This window comes from Pteropus vampyrus, unplaced genomic scaffold (genome assembly GCF_000151845.1).
Source record: "Pteropus vampyrus isolate Shadow unplaced genomic scaffold, Pvam_2.0 Scaffold24, whole genome shotgun sequence".
NCBI classification, from domain to species: domain Eukaryota; kingdom Metazoa; phylum Chordata; class Mammalia; order Chiroptera; family Pteropodidae; genus Pteropus; species Pteropus vampyrus.
In genome coordinates, this window is record NW_011888805.1 from 11,439,537 (window position 1) to 11,457,657 (window position 18,121).

Genomic DNA, 18,121 nt, shown 5'->3' on the forward strand with positions numbered 1-18,121 from the left:
CGATAACATCATGCCTAAATATAAGACATGAAGAATTAATGTGATTTGTTAGGGGGATGCTGAAGGGTAGATAATTCAAATAATGGGCTTAGATGAGCTCTCTCAGGGAGAGTTTATAGTAAGTCAAACAGAAGTCCAGAAAAGAATCGTGAGGAACAATGATGTATTTGTCTAGTATTTTTTTGAAGGGTTTTGATATATAGTTTCATTCCATAAAATAAAAAAGCCTTGTTTACTTGTAGACTGGCCTCCTAAATTTTCTTTTTTAATCTCAGCAGTAAATATTTACAAATAAAATATAGATGATTTCACTTTTTTTTTTAAGGAAAATTATTAACACAGTATTGTCTTCATTCCTTAACATTTGAAGTAGCAAGTATTCTTATTGCTATAAATGTTCATAATATCACAAATGTATTGCATATATTAGATAATAAATATTGTGCATGCTTCCTCAAAGTATGTAATCTAATCTAATAATACATGTTGAAATCTATTCATCTAAAGTTTTTAAATTTTTAAAAATTGCTGGCCCAGTGATCAGAAAATTGAAATCTGATCCCAATGCATCTTTTGAGTTAAAAAGTTTTTTCTGTGTGATAGGAGGTAGATACTGCATGGTGGATTTGATGAGGCAAGTTATACAGTAAAGGATGTTTTAAAGTGAAAAAATAATAATAAATAAATCACAGTAAGTGCAGCTGTAGTATTGTAGGAAGTGGTTTATTCTCTGTAGCCTAGTGGGTGTACTTTCTGAATCTAGTAACTAGAATTTAAATATGTAGTCAGATTCAGTGAAATGATTTCATATTTGAAGTCATTTTTCACTGAAAATATAACAATGATTTCTTTGAAATTTGGAGAATATTAGTTTTCTGTTCATGTGCCTATATGTACTTAGCATATTGAACCATTTATAGGAATGATATAATTGAGGGCAAAAAGTGTACTTACCTGGAAAACTTGTTTTTTTCTTTTTCTAAATAACCTTAATTTTTTTGAGCTTTTATATTCGACTTTATTCTTCATTTAACTTTTAAAACACTACTATAGTTGAATATTAAAACGAAAACAATAGCAATAGTGAGCACATGATGATTACAGTCCTTCACTGATACACTACTGCATATAAATAATGTCAGCAGTGAGTGTTATTTACTGGCCCCAATAAGAGATCTGACACTGAACACCAACACCCCTAGGATTATGTTCTTCATCCTCATGTACTTCTCCATCTTTCTTGATGTGGATCAAAATCCACTAGTTCTACCTGGTCCATTTCATCAGTCTCTTCTACTTCCTTTCAGGTAAGAGTTTTTCAAGCAAAGAGAGTTTATCAGGAGAGAAAAAGCCATTCTCAGGAAAGTTTACCTTAAATTCGATGATTAGGCAACCCTTTTCATATGGTCTACAATAAATTGTCATGCTTTTCATTTAACACACACTTGATACCTACGTGCCTAATCTGACCTGGATGAGAGGTGATGACTGTGGTTTGGCTGTCAAGAGTAGCTAGTAGCTTTTGGAAGCCGTATAATGCTTCAGCCAGCTGTATGTCCATCCATACACATAAAAAGGTCTTCTCGCGTAAAAACAGCATGGTCCTTCTGATCTAAAACAATAATTCCTCCTGCTCCAGTCTTGGTTCTTGGTCTCCTTCAACATGGAATTTATCTTCTGGCCATCTTTCATGCCTTTGACAACATGAACTTATAGAATCTTCTCTCACTATCTTTTTGTTGCAGCCTTTACATCTGTCTTTAGGACTGATCTGTTCCCTGTGGCCCTGGAACTCCACGCACACAGACTGAATTTGCTGAACCATTCCAGGTTCTATCTGATGAATTCTTACTTGCATCTCATACTTCAGCAATTGGGACAGCACTGTACTGCTCCTTTCTTACCACCTCGGCCTTTGCATTTGTCACAAATCACATTCTTTTGCAGAGCTAGTTTTCTTGTTGCACCATTATATAAATCTAAGGTTACCGAGAGTTGACGCACAACATTTTTACCTCTCTTTTCTCTCTGCATTCTTCCTCCTTCTCCAAAAAAACAGATCAAAGGTGTCCATGGGGGAGTCCCTACCACCACCTACTCCACCTTCTTTAATTGCCTGTTCTCTGTCGTATAATTCCCTTTACATCAGAGAGCAAGCACTTCATGAGGTTGAGAAATGTGTCTAAACTACTCTCCTTTATTTGGATTGTTAATCAGGGTGGTACTTCAAGGCCAATTTCCTGTAAGCTTTTTTCAGTTTTTCCTGGGTGGCATTGAGTTTGACCCCCAAAACATCATAGTAAGTGGTTTCTTTCACCATTTTTGACAGCCAGTGAGCGGGCTGAGGCTGGTGTGGGAGAGTGGGAAGGAGTGTGTTTCTGTGTGTAGCTCGGGCAGCCAGCCACTGTTCCTCCGCTTCTCACCCAGCGTTCTGGAAAGTTCCCTAACCTTAAATGCTTTTTAAATTCAGTGTTTTGATCTGATTCAGATTTTAAATTTTAAATTTGTCCTATATTAAAAGGCTATCGTGAATTTATTTTGAATGTTTATATATTAACCATGTAAATAAAAAATTATCCTCTTTTTGAAATCTTTCAAATCACCCATTAACTTATATTTTCCTCAGTGTCAAAGTAGTATATTCTTAATGTAGAAAAAGAGGAAAAAGTTACTTATAATTTTCTTACTCAGTCTCGTGTTTTGCCATATTTTCTTTATTTTATTCATATGCATTTTTATTCTTTATGTCTATGGCTTTTATATACAATTATTATACATACAATTTTGTATCCTGTATTTTCCCTTTTCATTTTATATCTATGTCTGTCTATCTGCACTTACATTTTTAAATGTGGAACAAATTTTAGATCCCATTTTGATTCAGAAAATAATTTTAAAACTTTGATTAAGAAAATATAGAAGGCATTTTTAATTTAAAACAAAAACAGGTATTCTGTACTAGTATTTTCACAACTTTGTAGGTACTGTTCATATTTGAAATTACTTAATGCTATCAGATAAAAAAAAGCATACTTTAAAAAAAAGTGACCCTTGTAATATTTCTCATGGATTTTATATGAAACAAACAAACCTCGGTTGTTTTTGGTTGGATTTAAGAATATTATTTCCTGTGCAGTTTTCATTAACTAGTACCCTATTTGATTTGGGTGATTATATTAAATATTTAAGAATTGTGTAGTTGATGTCATTTAGAGATTAAAGATACATATGTTTGGAAGGGAGAGATTGTCAATGAATAGGCTAAGTAGTTATTTTTAAAAAGAGGGCAAGAACCTTAAAAGGTCATCTGAACTAGTTTCCTGATTTGAGGCAGGTCTAAACATTGTTTTAGTTATGAACCTGAAACCAGTCAGAAAGAGGTAGGTATAATTTACAAGAATATTAAACTGGGTCAGGCAAGTTATTTAACTTACGTAAATTCTCATTTTTTTATTTGTAAAATTAGTTTTATACCAGGTAAGTCATTCTTATTTTTTCTGTCCCAGAACAACTGAGAGATTTAACATTTTCTTGTCAACATCAGTATCTACCAGTGACAGTGATTTTCAAAGGAGGAGACGGCAAGAATATCTTTGTTCTTTTGATCCACCTTCTTCCAAGCTGAGAATCACTAGCTTAGAGAATATATTAGTTTTTCCATATGTAAAATTACATAATGTTATTAAATATTTGAGTGCCTAGTTTGTACCAGGCACTGGGCTGGATGTTGTGGGATATAATCAAAAGTTCCCCTCTGGTGCTCATAGGTTAGTTGGAGAGGTAAGGCCATACTTTAATATCGATATTTTATGGTGTTCACAGAAACAATACCACATATACAATAAAGCTTTTGATTTCAAGTTATATCATTTCGGTCTGGAGTTATCATTTTCAGGAATTTGGAATTATCATATGTGATTTAAAATTGGGAGAATTATGCTAGATGCATACTTTAGAGCCTAAATATCCCTTTTCACATGTAAAATAAACGTAAGCAAAAGGTAAAAAGATAATATCTAGGTGTTTGTTATTAGAGGAAGGCTAGCCTGGCCTAGTTTCTCACTGGAATTTAAAATAAATTAGCAATTAACTTTATTAAACAATTAACTGCTAGCTGTAACTATATGCATTGTTAGGAGATTTTGAAATGCAAATATTAAACCAAATCAGAATTTTTGATTTTATTATTAACTGTTATCAGAAGTATCTGAGTAGATAATAATGATTGTTAGCCTCGCTGAAGTCACAAAATCATGATCTGGACAAAGCATTAACATTTTTAAGAGGTACTTGATCAAGCAGTTTTTATATACATTTAGCTTTAAAATAAGCCCGGTTCAGCCATCTTGGGAAAACCTCTTCCACTAGTTCCTGAGGAGGAGCAATGGGGAGTGTGCCTGGGAGTAGCCTAGAGAAAACAAGAGCAACATTTCCATTAATTAGGTGTGTGATCTTTAGAAATGTACTTAAATTTTCATCTGTAAAATGATGGGCTGAACCAAATGACCTCTAAAATTATGGCCCACAAAGTTGCATGATTGTATGAATAAATTCACGTAAGGACTACAAGGAATGTGAATACTTTCTGCCTTCCTCTTTATTAATCAGAATTCCTTCCTTCCTTTGGGTGTTTTCTCACCCTTCATTTTCTGTAAGCCGTCTCATCCATTCCTAGGTCTTATGTTACTTTATGTGTTTTAGTGGTGCTGTCATTTCTCCTGCTTTCCAAACTTGATTATCCAGGTTTCTATCCAATTTCTATTTTTTTCTTTTTTCTTTTTCCAATTTCTATTTGTCTAGAAAGATTCTCAGACCCAATGTATACCACATTCATATCTAATTTAGAGTACTTGGGATTTAGTTGCTATTTTTTTTTTTTTTTTTTTCTTCCCTAACATTTAATTTATCACTATTACCTATTAATGTATTGTCTCTCCTGCCTGTTTCCTCTTACTCATTTCCTATGCTCTGGTACTTGCTCAGCTTCAGTCATAGCACTTGTGATCTCTTGGCAAAGTTCTATGACTATCCTCCTCTGTCTTTTCTTTCAGTCTTATCTATCTACATGTCCATCACATCTAGAATGAAAGTTACCTGAAAACAGAGACTATTACTCATCCTTGTGTCCCCAGTGCCAAGAACACATTATAATTTAACTTGAAAATGTAAAGACCTGAGATAGTATCTAGGTGTTGTTTAAAAAATAGTCTTTGGTAGCAGCCCCCATTTACTTAGCAGGAAACAGTTCTTCTGTGGACTGCTGTAATTTTGCACTTGATGAAACGACCCAAGAGGAGCAAGATCCTGACTAGCAGACTTCTCTTAGTTCTCTTGAATATATTCTCCATTTGGTGATGACATAACCATTCACTCTCTTGTAGAAAATCTGGGAACTGCTCTTTTTCTCACCTCACTTCATATCTTAGGGCTTCAAGTGTTCCTAATTTTACCTTATAATGTCTTTTAGATATCCCTTTCCCCATTATTCTTACCTTAGGTCAGTCTATAGCATTTTTTACACACATCAGTACAACAATTTACTAACTGCTCCTTTCAGTCTTGCCTCCACAACTATTTTCCATATTATGGTCAGAGGATGTTTTAAAAGCACAGTATGATACTCCAGTGCTTAAAATCTTTTAGTGGCTCTTATTGTTCAAAATCAAGTGAAGTGCCTAAATGTATGTTATACATGGCTTTAAATGAGTTGCCTGCTTTTCTATCCTTACGTCTCACCACTTAATCTCTTTCCCTATTTCCCAGCCATGCCGATCTACTGGCAGTGGTATGCATTGTCAGTAGATAAGTCATACTCTGAACCCCTTTTCCTTATTTTTTCCTCAAAGATTCATTAGGAATCTTTTGAAGAAAACTTTGTCTAATTTTTTCAGTGTGGGTGTCTTAGTATCTTTACTATGCACTCTCATTGAGCCTGCAGTTCACATTGTACTAATATGCTTGTGTGGTATCTCTGTTACGCTTAGTTTCTTGAGGATGGGAATCACATCTTATTTTTCGGTTGTTTGTCCCAGTACCTAGCACAGTGTCACACAGTTGACATTTTCCTCCTCATCATGAATCAATATGGATTGCCAGAGAGTAATTTGTGTCTGAATTTCCTGGTGTCAAATGAGGAAAAGGAAGTCGATATTTTGGTGCTATCAGACACCCACAGACTATGTTGCTTTCTGTTAGTGGTGTGAAGCATTGAATATTTAATATATTGCCACACATTGCCGTAAACATTTTACATGTCTTATTTAATTCTTCTAACGTCGCTATTCGGTAGATACTGTTGTTACCATTTTACAGATGAAGCAACTAGGCACAGAAGTTAAGTGATGACTTCGAAGTCATAACTAGTAAGTAGTGGAGCCTGGATTTACTCAGGCTACCTGGCAGCAGAGTCTGTGTCTTACCTATTTCACCATACTCTAAGTGACTGATGAATTGGAGGGTTTTGGCATGGGATGGTTATTGCGACTCTCTTGTGGGAACATACAAGTATGCAGATAAATTTGCTTGTGCTTTATTCAGTGTTTTTACCTTATAGATGCCCGGTGACTCTTTGTGGGATGAATCCAAACATCTTTGATCATACAGTGCTGAAGTGGCCTCCGTGATTTATGCGTTATCGAGAAGCCTTGGCTTCCTTGTATTAATAATTTTCATGAACATAATGGCATTTGCATGAACATAGAAATAGCGTGAGCCATGGCTATGGATGTGAGAGCAAGAGTGTTTATGCCAGAGAATCACAGTCTGCTTATGGGAGTAGCAAAGAAGAGATGAGTCTTGAAAAGTAAGTTAGGGTCAAGTTTCAAAGGATTATATAAAGAATTGATTTTTTTTTGTACTGGGCCACTAAATATATTTTAGCAGATGAGTGAGGTGATGAGAAACCTAGTGATAGTGGTAGGACATGGTTTTAATAAGCAAGAGACAGAAGGAGAGACACCATATCCAACACCACAAACGTGAGATCCCGAGGGCCTGGCCTAAGTAGGTGAGAAAGAAAAGGACAAATTTGAGAAATATTTATGAGGGAAAAGTTATTAGAATTAGTATTAATTGGATCTAGAGGTTTCGAGAGAAAAGGGAATCAGAAAACAATGACTTTGAGGTTTCAAGTTTGGCTGGATGGGAAAAGGCTTAAAAATTACTTGTTTTATGGGCAAGAGGATAAGTTTAAGAGAGAGATGTTGTATGTTATTTGAGGTGATTGTACGTAGGGTACGTAATATGTATTCTTTTGCTAATAACTCTTTAGAGCAGTAGTTCTCAACTGGAGGTGTCTTTGCCCTACATTTGGCTATGTCCAGAGACATTTTGGGGATGCCGCTGACCATCTTACAGTGCATGCTGCTGACCATCTTGCAGTGCAGAGGACAGCCTCCCACACCATAGAAATATCCTGCCCCAAATGTCAGTAGTACCAAAGCTGAGAAATCCTACTTTAGAGAGTCCAAGGAGGCCAGGTTAGATTTTACCTTGTTTTTTAACCTAGTGAGAAAATACATGTTCAAAGAAGTCACATGATTCCCTTTTAGTTTTCACCTTCCCTTCTTGAGGAAATTTTTATCAGCATTGAAAGAGCTATCGGGAAATGATTTTGTTTGTTCAGTTTAGCATTCAGCAAACATGTATAAATTATGTACAATGTATTAAATTTTCGAGTTGTGGAAATGGAGAAATCTCAAGATGCAGTCCCTGCTGTCAGAGAGCCTCCCAGCTTAAAGAAGGAGTTTAGTTAACATGAAAGACGAAACTTTTTTTTTTATTAAAAATTATAGGGGTGACATTGATTAGTAAAATCAAATAAGTTTCAAGTGTACAGTTCAACAGTATGTCGTATATTTATTGCTGTCACCAAATATTTGACCCTTTTTTCCTCTGTCTGCCTTCCTCCTCTACACATTCCCTCTGGTAACCACTAATCCACAGTCTATATCCATGTGTCTCCAATTGTCATGTTTGTTGCTTTCAGTTTTATATCCCATATGTGAATGAAATCATTTGGTTTTCAACTTTTTCTGTCTGACTTATTTTGCTTAGCATGATTATCTCAAGATCCATCCATGTTGTCGCAAGTGGCAGTATTTAATCTTTTCTTATTCTTGAGTAATATTCCATTGTATATAGACAAAACTGTTTAGAGCATTACTTTCAGCCTTACTAGAGCACTCTGAATATAAAGTTGTCCTTGAATGATTGATTGGATCTTTGTTTCAAAACATGAACTTTGTATCTTTGTTTCAAAACATAAACTTTCCAGTGGATATTTTCAGTAGTATGTTATAGTCATGATCATTGATGTAGTTTTATTGTGGTACACAATTTCTAAGTGTTATTGCTAAGTAGCTTTTTACTTTAAGAAAAATCAAGAGTCTCAAGAATAATATAGAAAGAAGTTTTTAGTGTTTTGAAATGTTTTAATATGTATGCATTTTACGTAAACATTTTTATCAAAATATATAGTTATTGTAGCATAGAAGTATATGTTTTGAAATTAAAGTCACTGGCTCTCTTTCCTGATATCACTCTAGAAGTAGTCAGTTTTAAAAGTTCACTTATATTCTTATAGACTTTTTAATACCAATAATAGTGATATAGCACTTTTGCTATATAATATTGCAATTGCTTTTTATACTTAGTGTGTCATGGTTTTCCTTTCATGCATGTAGGTTTACTACTTTTATATCTGAAGCAAACTGTTTCATTGTCTGGATGTACCATAATTTGTTGAACCATTCCCTTACTGATGTACATTTACAATTTTTTTTTTTGCCATTACAAACAGCACCATGGTAAACAATCTTGTTCATATATTGTGGCGCAGTAGTATTAATATTTCTGTAGAACACATTTCCAAAAATATAGTATACATAGAAAAATTTTGATTTTATCAAAATTTTACACCCTGTCCAAGGTGTACCTGGCTGTATTCTAACCAGCAGTGTCAGAGCTCGCTCCTCTCCCCACTTCCCTTGGAAGCACTAGATGCTAATAAAAAAATACTTATTCCTTTTCCACTCTTCCTCTCTCTCCCCTTCTTCATTACCTCCTCTTTTCCCTCTCCCCTCTCCCATTTCTGTCTTCCCTTTTCTCTGCCACACCTTTCTTTGAGTTGTGTATTTTGACTTTGTCTATTTATTGTTCACTTTTTCTGAGTTTTTTTCTTACTGCTTTGTAGGAGCTCTTTGTTATATATTGTTATATATATATAACAATATGTATATATATATATACATATTGTTATATATATATAACAATATGTATATATATATATATATATATATATATTAACCCCCTTGAATATGTTACTGAACTCAAGGAGCTCATTTTGCCTGCATGCATCAAAGCCAACAAAGATACAGACAAAGAAAGTAGAGGTTTATTTCAGGAAATGGCTCCACGCTTGGAGACACAGATGAGCTAGTGCTCAAAGACCTGGCTCCCCCATGGTCTCTAGGGGATGGGTTATATAGGGGAAAACTCAGTATCTGAGGGAGTTGGGGTCGTGGGCTCCATTGATTAGTCAGGGCTAGGGTAGGAGGCAGTTGGTCATTGCATTGGGTCCTGATGTCAGTCATGGTGTCCTTCTGTTTGGTTTCAAGGAGATGCTGGTAGGGTCTTTCTGCGTTCATGGTGTGGAGCTGCAAGGTGTTATCTTTTGTTTGACCAAAACTGTTTCTGTGGTCAATAGACCTAAGACTGATGCTGACCTAAGGGCTTATGATTAAGGAAGTGGTTGTGCAGTATGCAGAAAGATAAGGAAAGAAAAGAAGCAGGTGAGCGAGCCCAAGGCCACTTTGAATCAAGGAGAAAGAAGAAAAAAAGTCATTTTAAAGAAGTGAAGATTTACATGGTTACATACATATTTCCGCACATACTTTGTGTTCACTTGTGGTGTCTGTAATCAAGAAGAAATTTTAAAATTATGTAAGATTCATCAGTCTTTCTTACCTGAAGATTATGTTTTCTTTATATTCATATCTTTAATCAATAAATTTATTTATGATATACTATAGACATATAGAGCTTTTTCCTCAAATGAATACCAAATATTCCCAATACAATATTGGATAAACCCATCCTTTCCCACTGTTTTGAATTATCTTTTTGTTTATACTGAATTTCTATTTATAAGTGTATTTAACATATATATCCCTATATATTTTTCCATATATTTAAGTATTATTCCTATGTATAACAAATAAAAATATATTTCTGTTAATTGGTCTATTTGCGGATGTTCTATTCTAATTCATCAAGCTATTCTTGTGCTATTACCACATGTTAATTTACTCCACCTTTATAGGAGGTCTTGATTTCTGGTAGTTCAGTTCCCCTATTATTATTCTTAATTTAAAATTTTTATTGGTCATCCCTTTACATTCACTTTTCCAGATGAATTTCAGTATCAACTTGGAATGTGTTCCCCCAAAATATAGTCCCATTGGCTTTTGCACTACTAGATCTTCTTCTTCTCCTTCTCCTCCCCGCTCCCTCTCCTCCTGTTTTTTCTCTTTTCTTTGGGTTATGTACTCCTTAACTTGCATTGCTATTATGCAAATAAAAAAACACTGGGTTCAACCCAAGATGTGGTACACTTTTTGTGTTATTGTCTATCCATGACTAGGTGCATCTAGAACTTGTTGATCCTATAATCACCTAAAATCACTTTGAAAAGAGAGGTTAATGGGTACAGCAGTATTCAGTCCAACTAAAAATAATTACAGTAAACGTACTGGCCATGAACGTCAGCAGTTATTTTTGATTTAAAAGTTTTCTGGCAAGGGTATTATTATACAAACAATGATGAGATAATTCTATGGAATGAAGGTGTTTTTTTAGTTTTGCTTGAGAATATTTTTTAAATTAATAGTGAAGTGCTTTCACATATATAATATTTATTATAACATCTTTGCTAGACAGTTAATTTGGGTGCTGATATCATTTTGTGGTGGGATAACTCAAGTCTCTGAAATATTTGTCTAGGTCAAGACTCAAGTTCTGTGAATTTTCTGGTGGCAGAGCCTTAGATTTCTAGCTATATTAGACTAAGTAGAATTGATTACGGGATAGATGATATCTGTAGAGTTTAAATAGCATCCTAGGACCGAGGGTTCGGGGATGCCTCATTAGTGGCTTGGGAAAAATAAAGGACTTATAGAAGGATGAGACATAGCAGCATAATTTATGCCGAAATCATTATCACTTAAGTTTCCATGTTTTTTCTCTTAACTAATCTTACTTTGGCCATCCCCATTTGTAAGCAGTCTCAGTAATGATCTTTCCTAATTTAATTTAGAGTATTTACTACTACTGCTGTTTTACACTTTTTTATTAGATGAGAAAAACAGAATCCTTGAAAATGTCTATAAAAGATCTTTTTTTGTTTACAAAAGCCTTTTATTCAAAGCCTCAATTATATAGTCTTACCATAAAAGTTTATTGATCATTGCCCAGTCTTTTTCAGAACTTTTGCCTTTTCTCATGTTATTTTTGTCTTCTCTTTATTTTTCAGGGTCAGGTTAAATCTCATTTATGTCTTCCATAATTACTCAGGTACATACTTTGAATTCTTTTGCTTATTTTCTCTGTAACTCATCTCCACAACTGTTAAAATTGTCTCAGGATTGCGTATAAGCTTGTTGACAGTAGCCACTGTATGATTTATATCTTTTTTAATCTAGCCACGTCACAAATTTATAGCATTTCGCAGATCTAAAGTAGGAATAAAAAACTATCCTGTATAATTGTTATGAAGGTAAAAAGCATGGAAAGCACCTGGCAGGAGAGCATATGAGATACCTGTAGCAAGCGCCAAGTGGCTTTCTAGAACCCAGATCTCTAAACATTTGGAGGTGGCTGGTATTCATGCAAGAAGTAGATGGAGAGGGTAATCTGAGGAAGTTATTGTCTAAAGAAGAGATATCTAAGATAACTTGCAGAAATACTAGAGATCAACTTGAGGTTTCAAAATTTAAACCATTAGGGATTAATCATTAAACTGTTTATTGATTGCTTGTTCTGGGCAGAGCACTATGTCATGTTCTGTGGACTAGGTGAACACATCTATAAGGCAGTCTTTACCCTCAGGGCTAGTAGTCAATTATTGACTGTGTTTAAAGATCAAAGAAATGAGTTGGAAGAGGGTAAACCATGTAGAGATGCAAGCAAAGGGTTTCATTTAGATTCAACAAGAGTCTGTGACAATTGTGTGGCTAGAGAGATTAGCTTTAAATCTTTTACAAAGGAGTATTCATTGAAAAAAAAAAAATCTCAGGACAAGAGACCTAGATAATTTCATGTTCAAGAGAAAACCTATACTGCTATTTAAATCTTAGCTCCAGAAAGGAAGCAGTGGAGCCTTGGAGGAAGCAGCCCATCAAGGGGTAACCACAGGGACACAGGAAGGCCTTCCTTTAGATACAGCTGGAGTATGAGAAAGTGTTTAAGTGCAGGCTCTGCCACTAAGGTGAAGTCACTTCTTTGTCTCTTGCTTTTTGTATTTTATAAAATAAACAGGTTAGACTTGATAACTGGGTAGCTGTTATTTCCACCCAAATGAAAAATCTAAATGATCAATTCACCATCCTGCTGGAGACTGAACGGACACTAATTAATAATGTGAGTCTTCAGAAGGCAAATCTTTTTGGTAACGATTTGGTGGGTGGGTTTTACATGACTTGGGGGAGGACACTGATAAAGGGATTTCCCTTTGGAATGATACGTTTTATTTTTACTTCATAGTGAGCTATTTGATTTAAAGCAGGGGTCCCCAACCCCCAGGCTGCAGACCAGTACCAGTCCATGTCCTGTTAGGAACTTGCCCGCATAACAGGAAGTGAGTGGCAGACAAGCAAGTGAGCGAAGCTTCATCTGTATTTGCAGCCGCTCCCCAGAGCTAGCATCACTGCCTCAGCTCCACCTCAGATCATCAGGCATTAGATTCTCAAAGGAGCACTGGTGCCAGAAAGGTTGGGGATCACTGATTTACAGCACTTGTTAGTGGTTGGGGAGTTTTTCAAAGGGTTATTTGACTGAAATAAAAAGGTTTAAGAACTTACACTCTTTAGAACTAGAAATCATTTAATTTAATTCATTATATAGATGAGAAAACTGAAGCTAGTGAAATTAAATGAACTGCTTAAGCTGTAAAGTGGGTAACAGCTAATTAGTGGCAGGGCAGGAACCAGAATCCAGGCTCCTTTTTTCCATCAAGTACTAATTCCATTCCATACTGACATTTTTTAGGACTTTCTGAAAATTTAATGCCCAATTTCTTGAGCTTGCTATACAGCGAATGAACTAGTTGGTTGGGGAAACACAGTAAACAGTGATGAATTCGAATACTCATATGTATCTCTTATTGATCCATGGCTGATTATTTTAGTTATTAGTTTATTTCTGACCTATGTCAGTGATTTTGCCTACTACCAACATGAAGGGGACTTGGTAATGTTCTTGGATAAGTAGAAGTACTTCACATTGCTGTTAACAGCTTAGTGGAAAAGTTACTGAATATATGTTTTTTTCTTTGACCGTGGATAACATCAAATTGAATTAACATTTCCAAAATAGCCCAAATCAAGGTTATCTCTCAAGGGAGAGGTCCAGAGTTGGAATTATTGAACTCCTCGAAATAGCATGCAATATTTTGTGTGTATGGTGCATTTTTCTCTTGAGTGTTTTGGAATTTTCATTAGCTTTTTCAAAGGGTTATTTGACTGAAATAAAAAGGTTTAAGAACTTACACTCTTTAGTGGATAGTATTCCGATTCCTTATACTAGACTTTTTTCCCTTTTAAAAAAAGACTTTCACTTACATATCCAAATGCTTGAAACACTACATCTTGGGTTTGATGTCTTATAGATAAGGATAACCAAAACTGAAAAATAATATATTTATTGCATCCCCAGAAGTAGGAATTAGTCTTGTATAGCCTAGATTGTGACATTTTTATGCTTCATGGTTATTTCCTCCTATTCTTTTAACAGAGGCCAAAATCATCCATGCCTCTTTTCTTAATCAGTCAAGGTGTTTTACACACGCGCGCACACACACACACACAAATAAATAAGGCTGTTTCCTCTTTCCTAATCTTTACCTAATCCTTACCTTTCACTCCTCTTTACATTTGCTATAAACCTAGGAACTGCTTTTTTCTTGAAAAGCAAATTCCTCTATAATTCTAAATCTGTTTTCCTCATTTTTTTTTTTTTTTTTACTTCCTTGCCTAATTTCATTGCTATCCTTATCAAACCTCAGGGTCTGGAAAGTCAACTTTGTTCTCTTTGCTGCTTTTTCCAACAGCATAATTCCTCCATCCTTTTTATTTTCCTTAAATCTCTTTTTCCCTTGAAGTTTCTGTCTTTTTTGCCCTAACTGGCCTTTTGTTAGTCACCAGTACTGTCATGAACAACCTCATGGCCACTTTTTCTTATGCATTGAAGACTTTAGCTGGCTTACAGTTTTCTCCACACTAAGCTCTTCATGTCCATAGTTTACGTGTGTATCGATGTGGAAAAATGCCAAGTCCAACACCCTGGACTTTCAGTTCCTTGACCACTTTCTTTCTAGTGACCTTCACCTGTCAGCAATTCACTATAATGCCCCCTCCTCCAAAATCCTGAATTTCACACATTTCATTCTTAACCACAACCACCTGGTTGTGCTTCTCATATCATTACCTTTTCTAGTGCTATGAACCCCCCTACTTTCTCCCAATTCATTCTCCTTTGTACAGTGATTATTGAAAACTTTGCTTCACCAGTCTTTTTACTTTTCTCATTCACCTCAGTCTTGGCAGGTAACTAGCTGCTGTGTTATGGAGAAAATAGAAACTAACCATTAGGAATTTTCATCTTCTAGCTCCTCAACATACAAATCTGCTTTCTATTAAAGAGCCTGTCTCCTATCTTAGTTTAGTTTCTACTTGTGCTTTGGATCCCATTCCTTCCTACCTTCTCAGAAATCCTAAAATATCTAAAGTGATCTTTTTTCTTCCTAGTATTTTCAAACAGCTCCCCTCATTTTTATCCTTTCCATCAGCTGATTCCACGTGTCTCTTTTGCTGCCATTCTACCACATCCCTCCCTTTTCAGCCTAACTTTTTAAAGAGTCATTTATACACATCTATAATCTCTTATCTAAAGCCTTTGAGATCAGAGGGATAAGTAAGGGCTACAAGTAGCCTCAAATCAGTCCAAGTAAGATTTTGCTTCCAAATGAGTTATTAAAACAAAACAACCCTTAAGTTTTCAGAGCTTTTGGCTTTCAAAATAGTGGATGAGAGATCATGGACATGTATTGCCACCTCTGTTTTCTCACCTTCCTCATATTTTTTTAAACCCATTCTGGCTTCTACTTCCCTCACTTCTCTCAAATGGTTCTTGTTAACTGCCATTGACCTTTATATAAAAGAATCGTGTCACTAGGTGTTATCATATTTTCAGTCTTCATTTTACTTGACTGGTGATAGCAGCTCTATCAAGCACCCTCTTCTCTTAGGTTCCTTGGCACTGTCTTCCCCTGGCTCTCTTTTGTCACCTTTTACAGACTCCTTGTCCTCCATCTTGCAGTTAAATGCTGGATTATTCCAAGGCTTTGTTCTAGGATCACTTCTCTTCTTATTCTCTATGTGATCTCAGTGATCTGGCTATGTCTGTGCCTTCAACTACTAGTTATGTGTTGATGAGTCATAAATATACGCTCTATCCCAGACCTCTCCTTTGAGCCTGACCCTTTACTTTCCCCCCCCCCCCCATTTGTTGACATCATTTTGGTGACTTTCGGTTCTGTTAGAACAAATATTAGGATCTTTGGCCTAAAGGTCCTGCATTGCCTGGGCACCAGCACTGCTGCTGCTCCCCGTACCCTGACCCCAGCTTCATTTAACTATGTTTCCTGTCCCCTTCTGTTTTTACTCCCTCTGTAGTACCATGCTGCCTCCTACAACAGGGTCGATATACAAGCTACTTCCTCTTGTCAGAATGGTCTTTCTTTCTATATAGTTAATTCCTACTCATTTTTTGCATCTTTGTGCAACTTCTACTTTTCTGTGGAAGTGCTCTAATTCATATGCCCATCACCAAATTTTATGGCACCATATGCAGATTATAACACTAATAACAGTTTTAATTTTACTTTTACTTTTTGTTATCACTCAATACCTTTTCTCCACTAGACTGTAAATGTATGTTCTCTCAGCACAAGGATTATGTCTGCTTTTGTTCACTTTTATATTTTCAGCATAGTGCTTGGCATATAGTAGGCAAATAGCAAACATCTTGAATTATTTCTGTACATTTTTTTGTCTTTTCTAAGTTTTAAAAGTAATTTCTGTATATATATTTACCAAGGTAGTGTATGCATTTTCCGTAGTTTTATGTGGACCCAATATTATAGCACTCTTCTTGAAAATATAAATTTTAAAGATTTCCATGGATTACATATATAAATGTCTTACTTTGATTTAGCTCATAATTTATCTTCTGTGTTCTTAATTCACTTTTTCTATGTTAACCTCTTCCCTTTTATTCTTTATAGATAGCAAATATCTTGCTAAGTAATATTGTGTACAAGTAAAATAAATGCAGTATCCAGCACAATTCAACAGACTCTCAACTTGCTTTTTAGTTTGTAGGTATCACAGGATTAAAAATAGTTTAGCCATCTGCTAACTGACCAAATAATTTTAGTATTGCGAAAGGGTGTGGTAGGAGATGGAGATAAAGGGTCTAGGTATATTGTCAGAATAAGGCTCAGTGCAGAAACCAACTTGTGACCTCTTAATACTGAAACTTAAGAGTCAATTCAAAATTAGGAAGAGATTTAGTGGAGGTTAAGCATACCAAAGGCCTGATATAGGGGATTTCCCAGAATAGGATGACAGAGAATTTTTTTCAGCATTTTAATATTTTACTAATTTTTTATATAAAAGAAAATGTGTTTATATAAAGATATGAATTCGGTGAAGTGTAATTATAATATATACTATGTATAATATGTAATAGGTGTTTCTAGAAATCAACTTTAATTAATTGGCCTTTTATATTTCACTCTTTAATTAGGAAAATCAATAGATTCTCGGTCATCTCGAAGTGAATCTGAAATTGTGCCAAAAGTTGCTAAAATGACTGTATCTGGAAAGAAGCAAACTATGGGATTTGAAGTGCCTGGGTAAGGTTTTTAACCCCCCTTCCCCACCCTCACCCCACTGCCTTTTTATTGTAACTGGTATTGTCTCCTGTTAGACTACAAGAAAGAGAATCTGTTTCAATTTGCTTAACATATCATTAACACTGAAGTTTCACAGCCTTCAGTAGGTCATAGTACAAAGAGAAGGGGATAAGAAATGAGGCTTAATTCTAGACTTATGTATATATGTTGCTTAATCTATCTCATTATCAATTTCCTCATATAAATTAAATTATTTATAGCTATTTTAACAAAAATCCTTGAATTTTGTGAAATCTAGCACTGTGAGATTGGGACTCACAGTGCTAGATTTCACTAGATGGCATATGTAAGCAGCATTTGGGATTTACATGTAGTTAGCAAATCAGGGAATCATTAATTAAAATATTTTTGCTAATTATTTTTAAACTCTTAGATTTTCATATTGAATAAAATGGATCAGTGTAACAAAGACATAAAATATAAATTTCAGATGTCTAGTTAAATTTCAGATATCTACTTAAAAATGATAATAAGTCATATATTAGTAGCACTCATTTGTTCTTTCTCATCACAGTCTAGAATTCTCCCAGGAGTTTTTATAGACAAGGGAAGTACAGTTTGAAAATATTAAGTCTTAACCTCTTTAAACGATTTTTAAATCATCCTCTAAATCAATTACTTATATATATTTTCGCTGCCAGTTAGATAGATAAGAAACACTGTTATCAAATATAAACAATAGAAGGATTTTTTTTAACTTCAAGATATAACTTCAAATATAATAAACTCAGTGGGCTTTTTTTCTCCCTTATAGCATCCTTCCGTCTAAGTCAGTGGATGTATCATGCATCTTGGATGGGAAGAATCATAATGATCAACTTGTTTAATTTTTTGATTTTTTAAAAACAAGACTTTATTCACAAGATTTCA

General features: G+C 34.9%; 1 protein-coding gene and 1 pseudogene across 2 annotated transcripts in view; one reads left to right on the forward strand and one right to left on the reverse strand.

The window, feature by feature from the left end:
* HBS1L (HBS1 like translational GTPase) overlaps positions 1–18,121 on the forward strand; it is a 79,967-nt gene that overhangs the window by 32,141 nt on the left and 29,705 nt on the right. The window contains exons 2-3 of one of the 2 annotated variants that reach the window (XM_011356189.2): positions 11,531–11,571; positions 17,083–17,191. In XM_011356189.2, the coding sequence (XP_011354491.1) occupies positions 11,531–11,571; positions 17,083–17,191 (150 nt within the window). The remainder of the gene's footprint in view (positions 1–11,530; positions 11,572–17,082; positions 17,192–18,121) is intronic. The other variant, XM_011356187.2, reaches the window with a different exon arrangement.
* Positions 268–2,709, reverse strand: LOC105289498 (annotated as a pseudogene).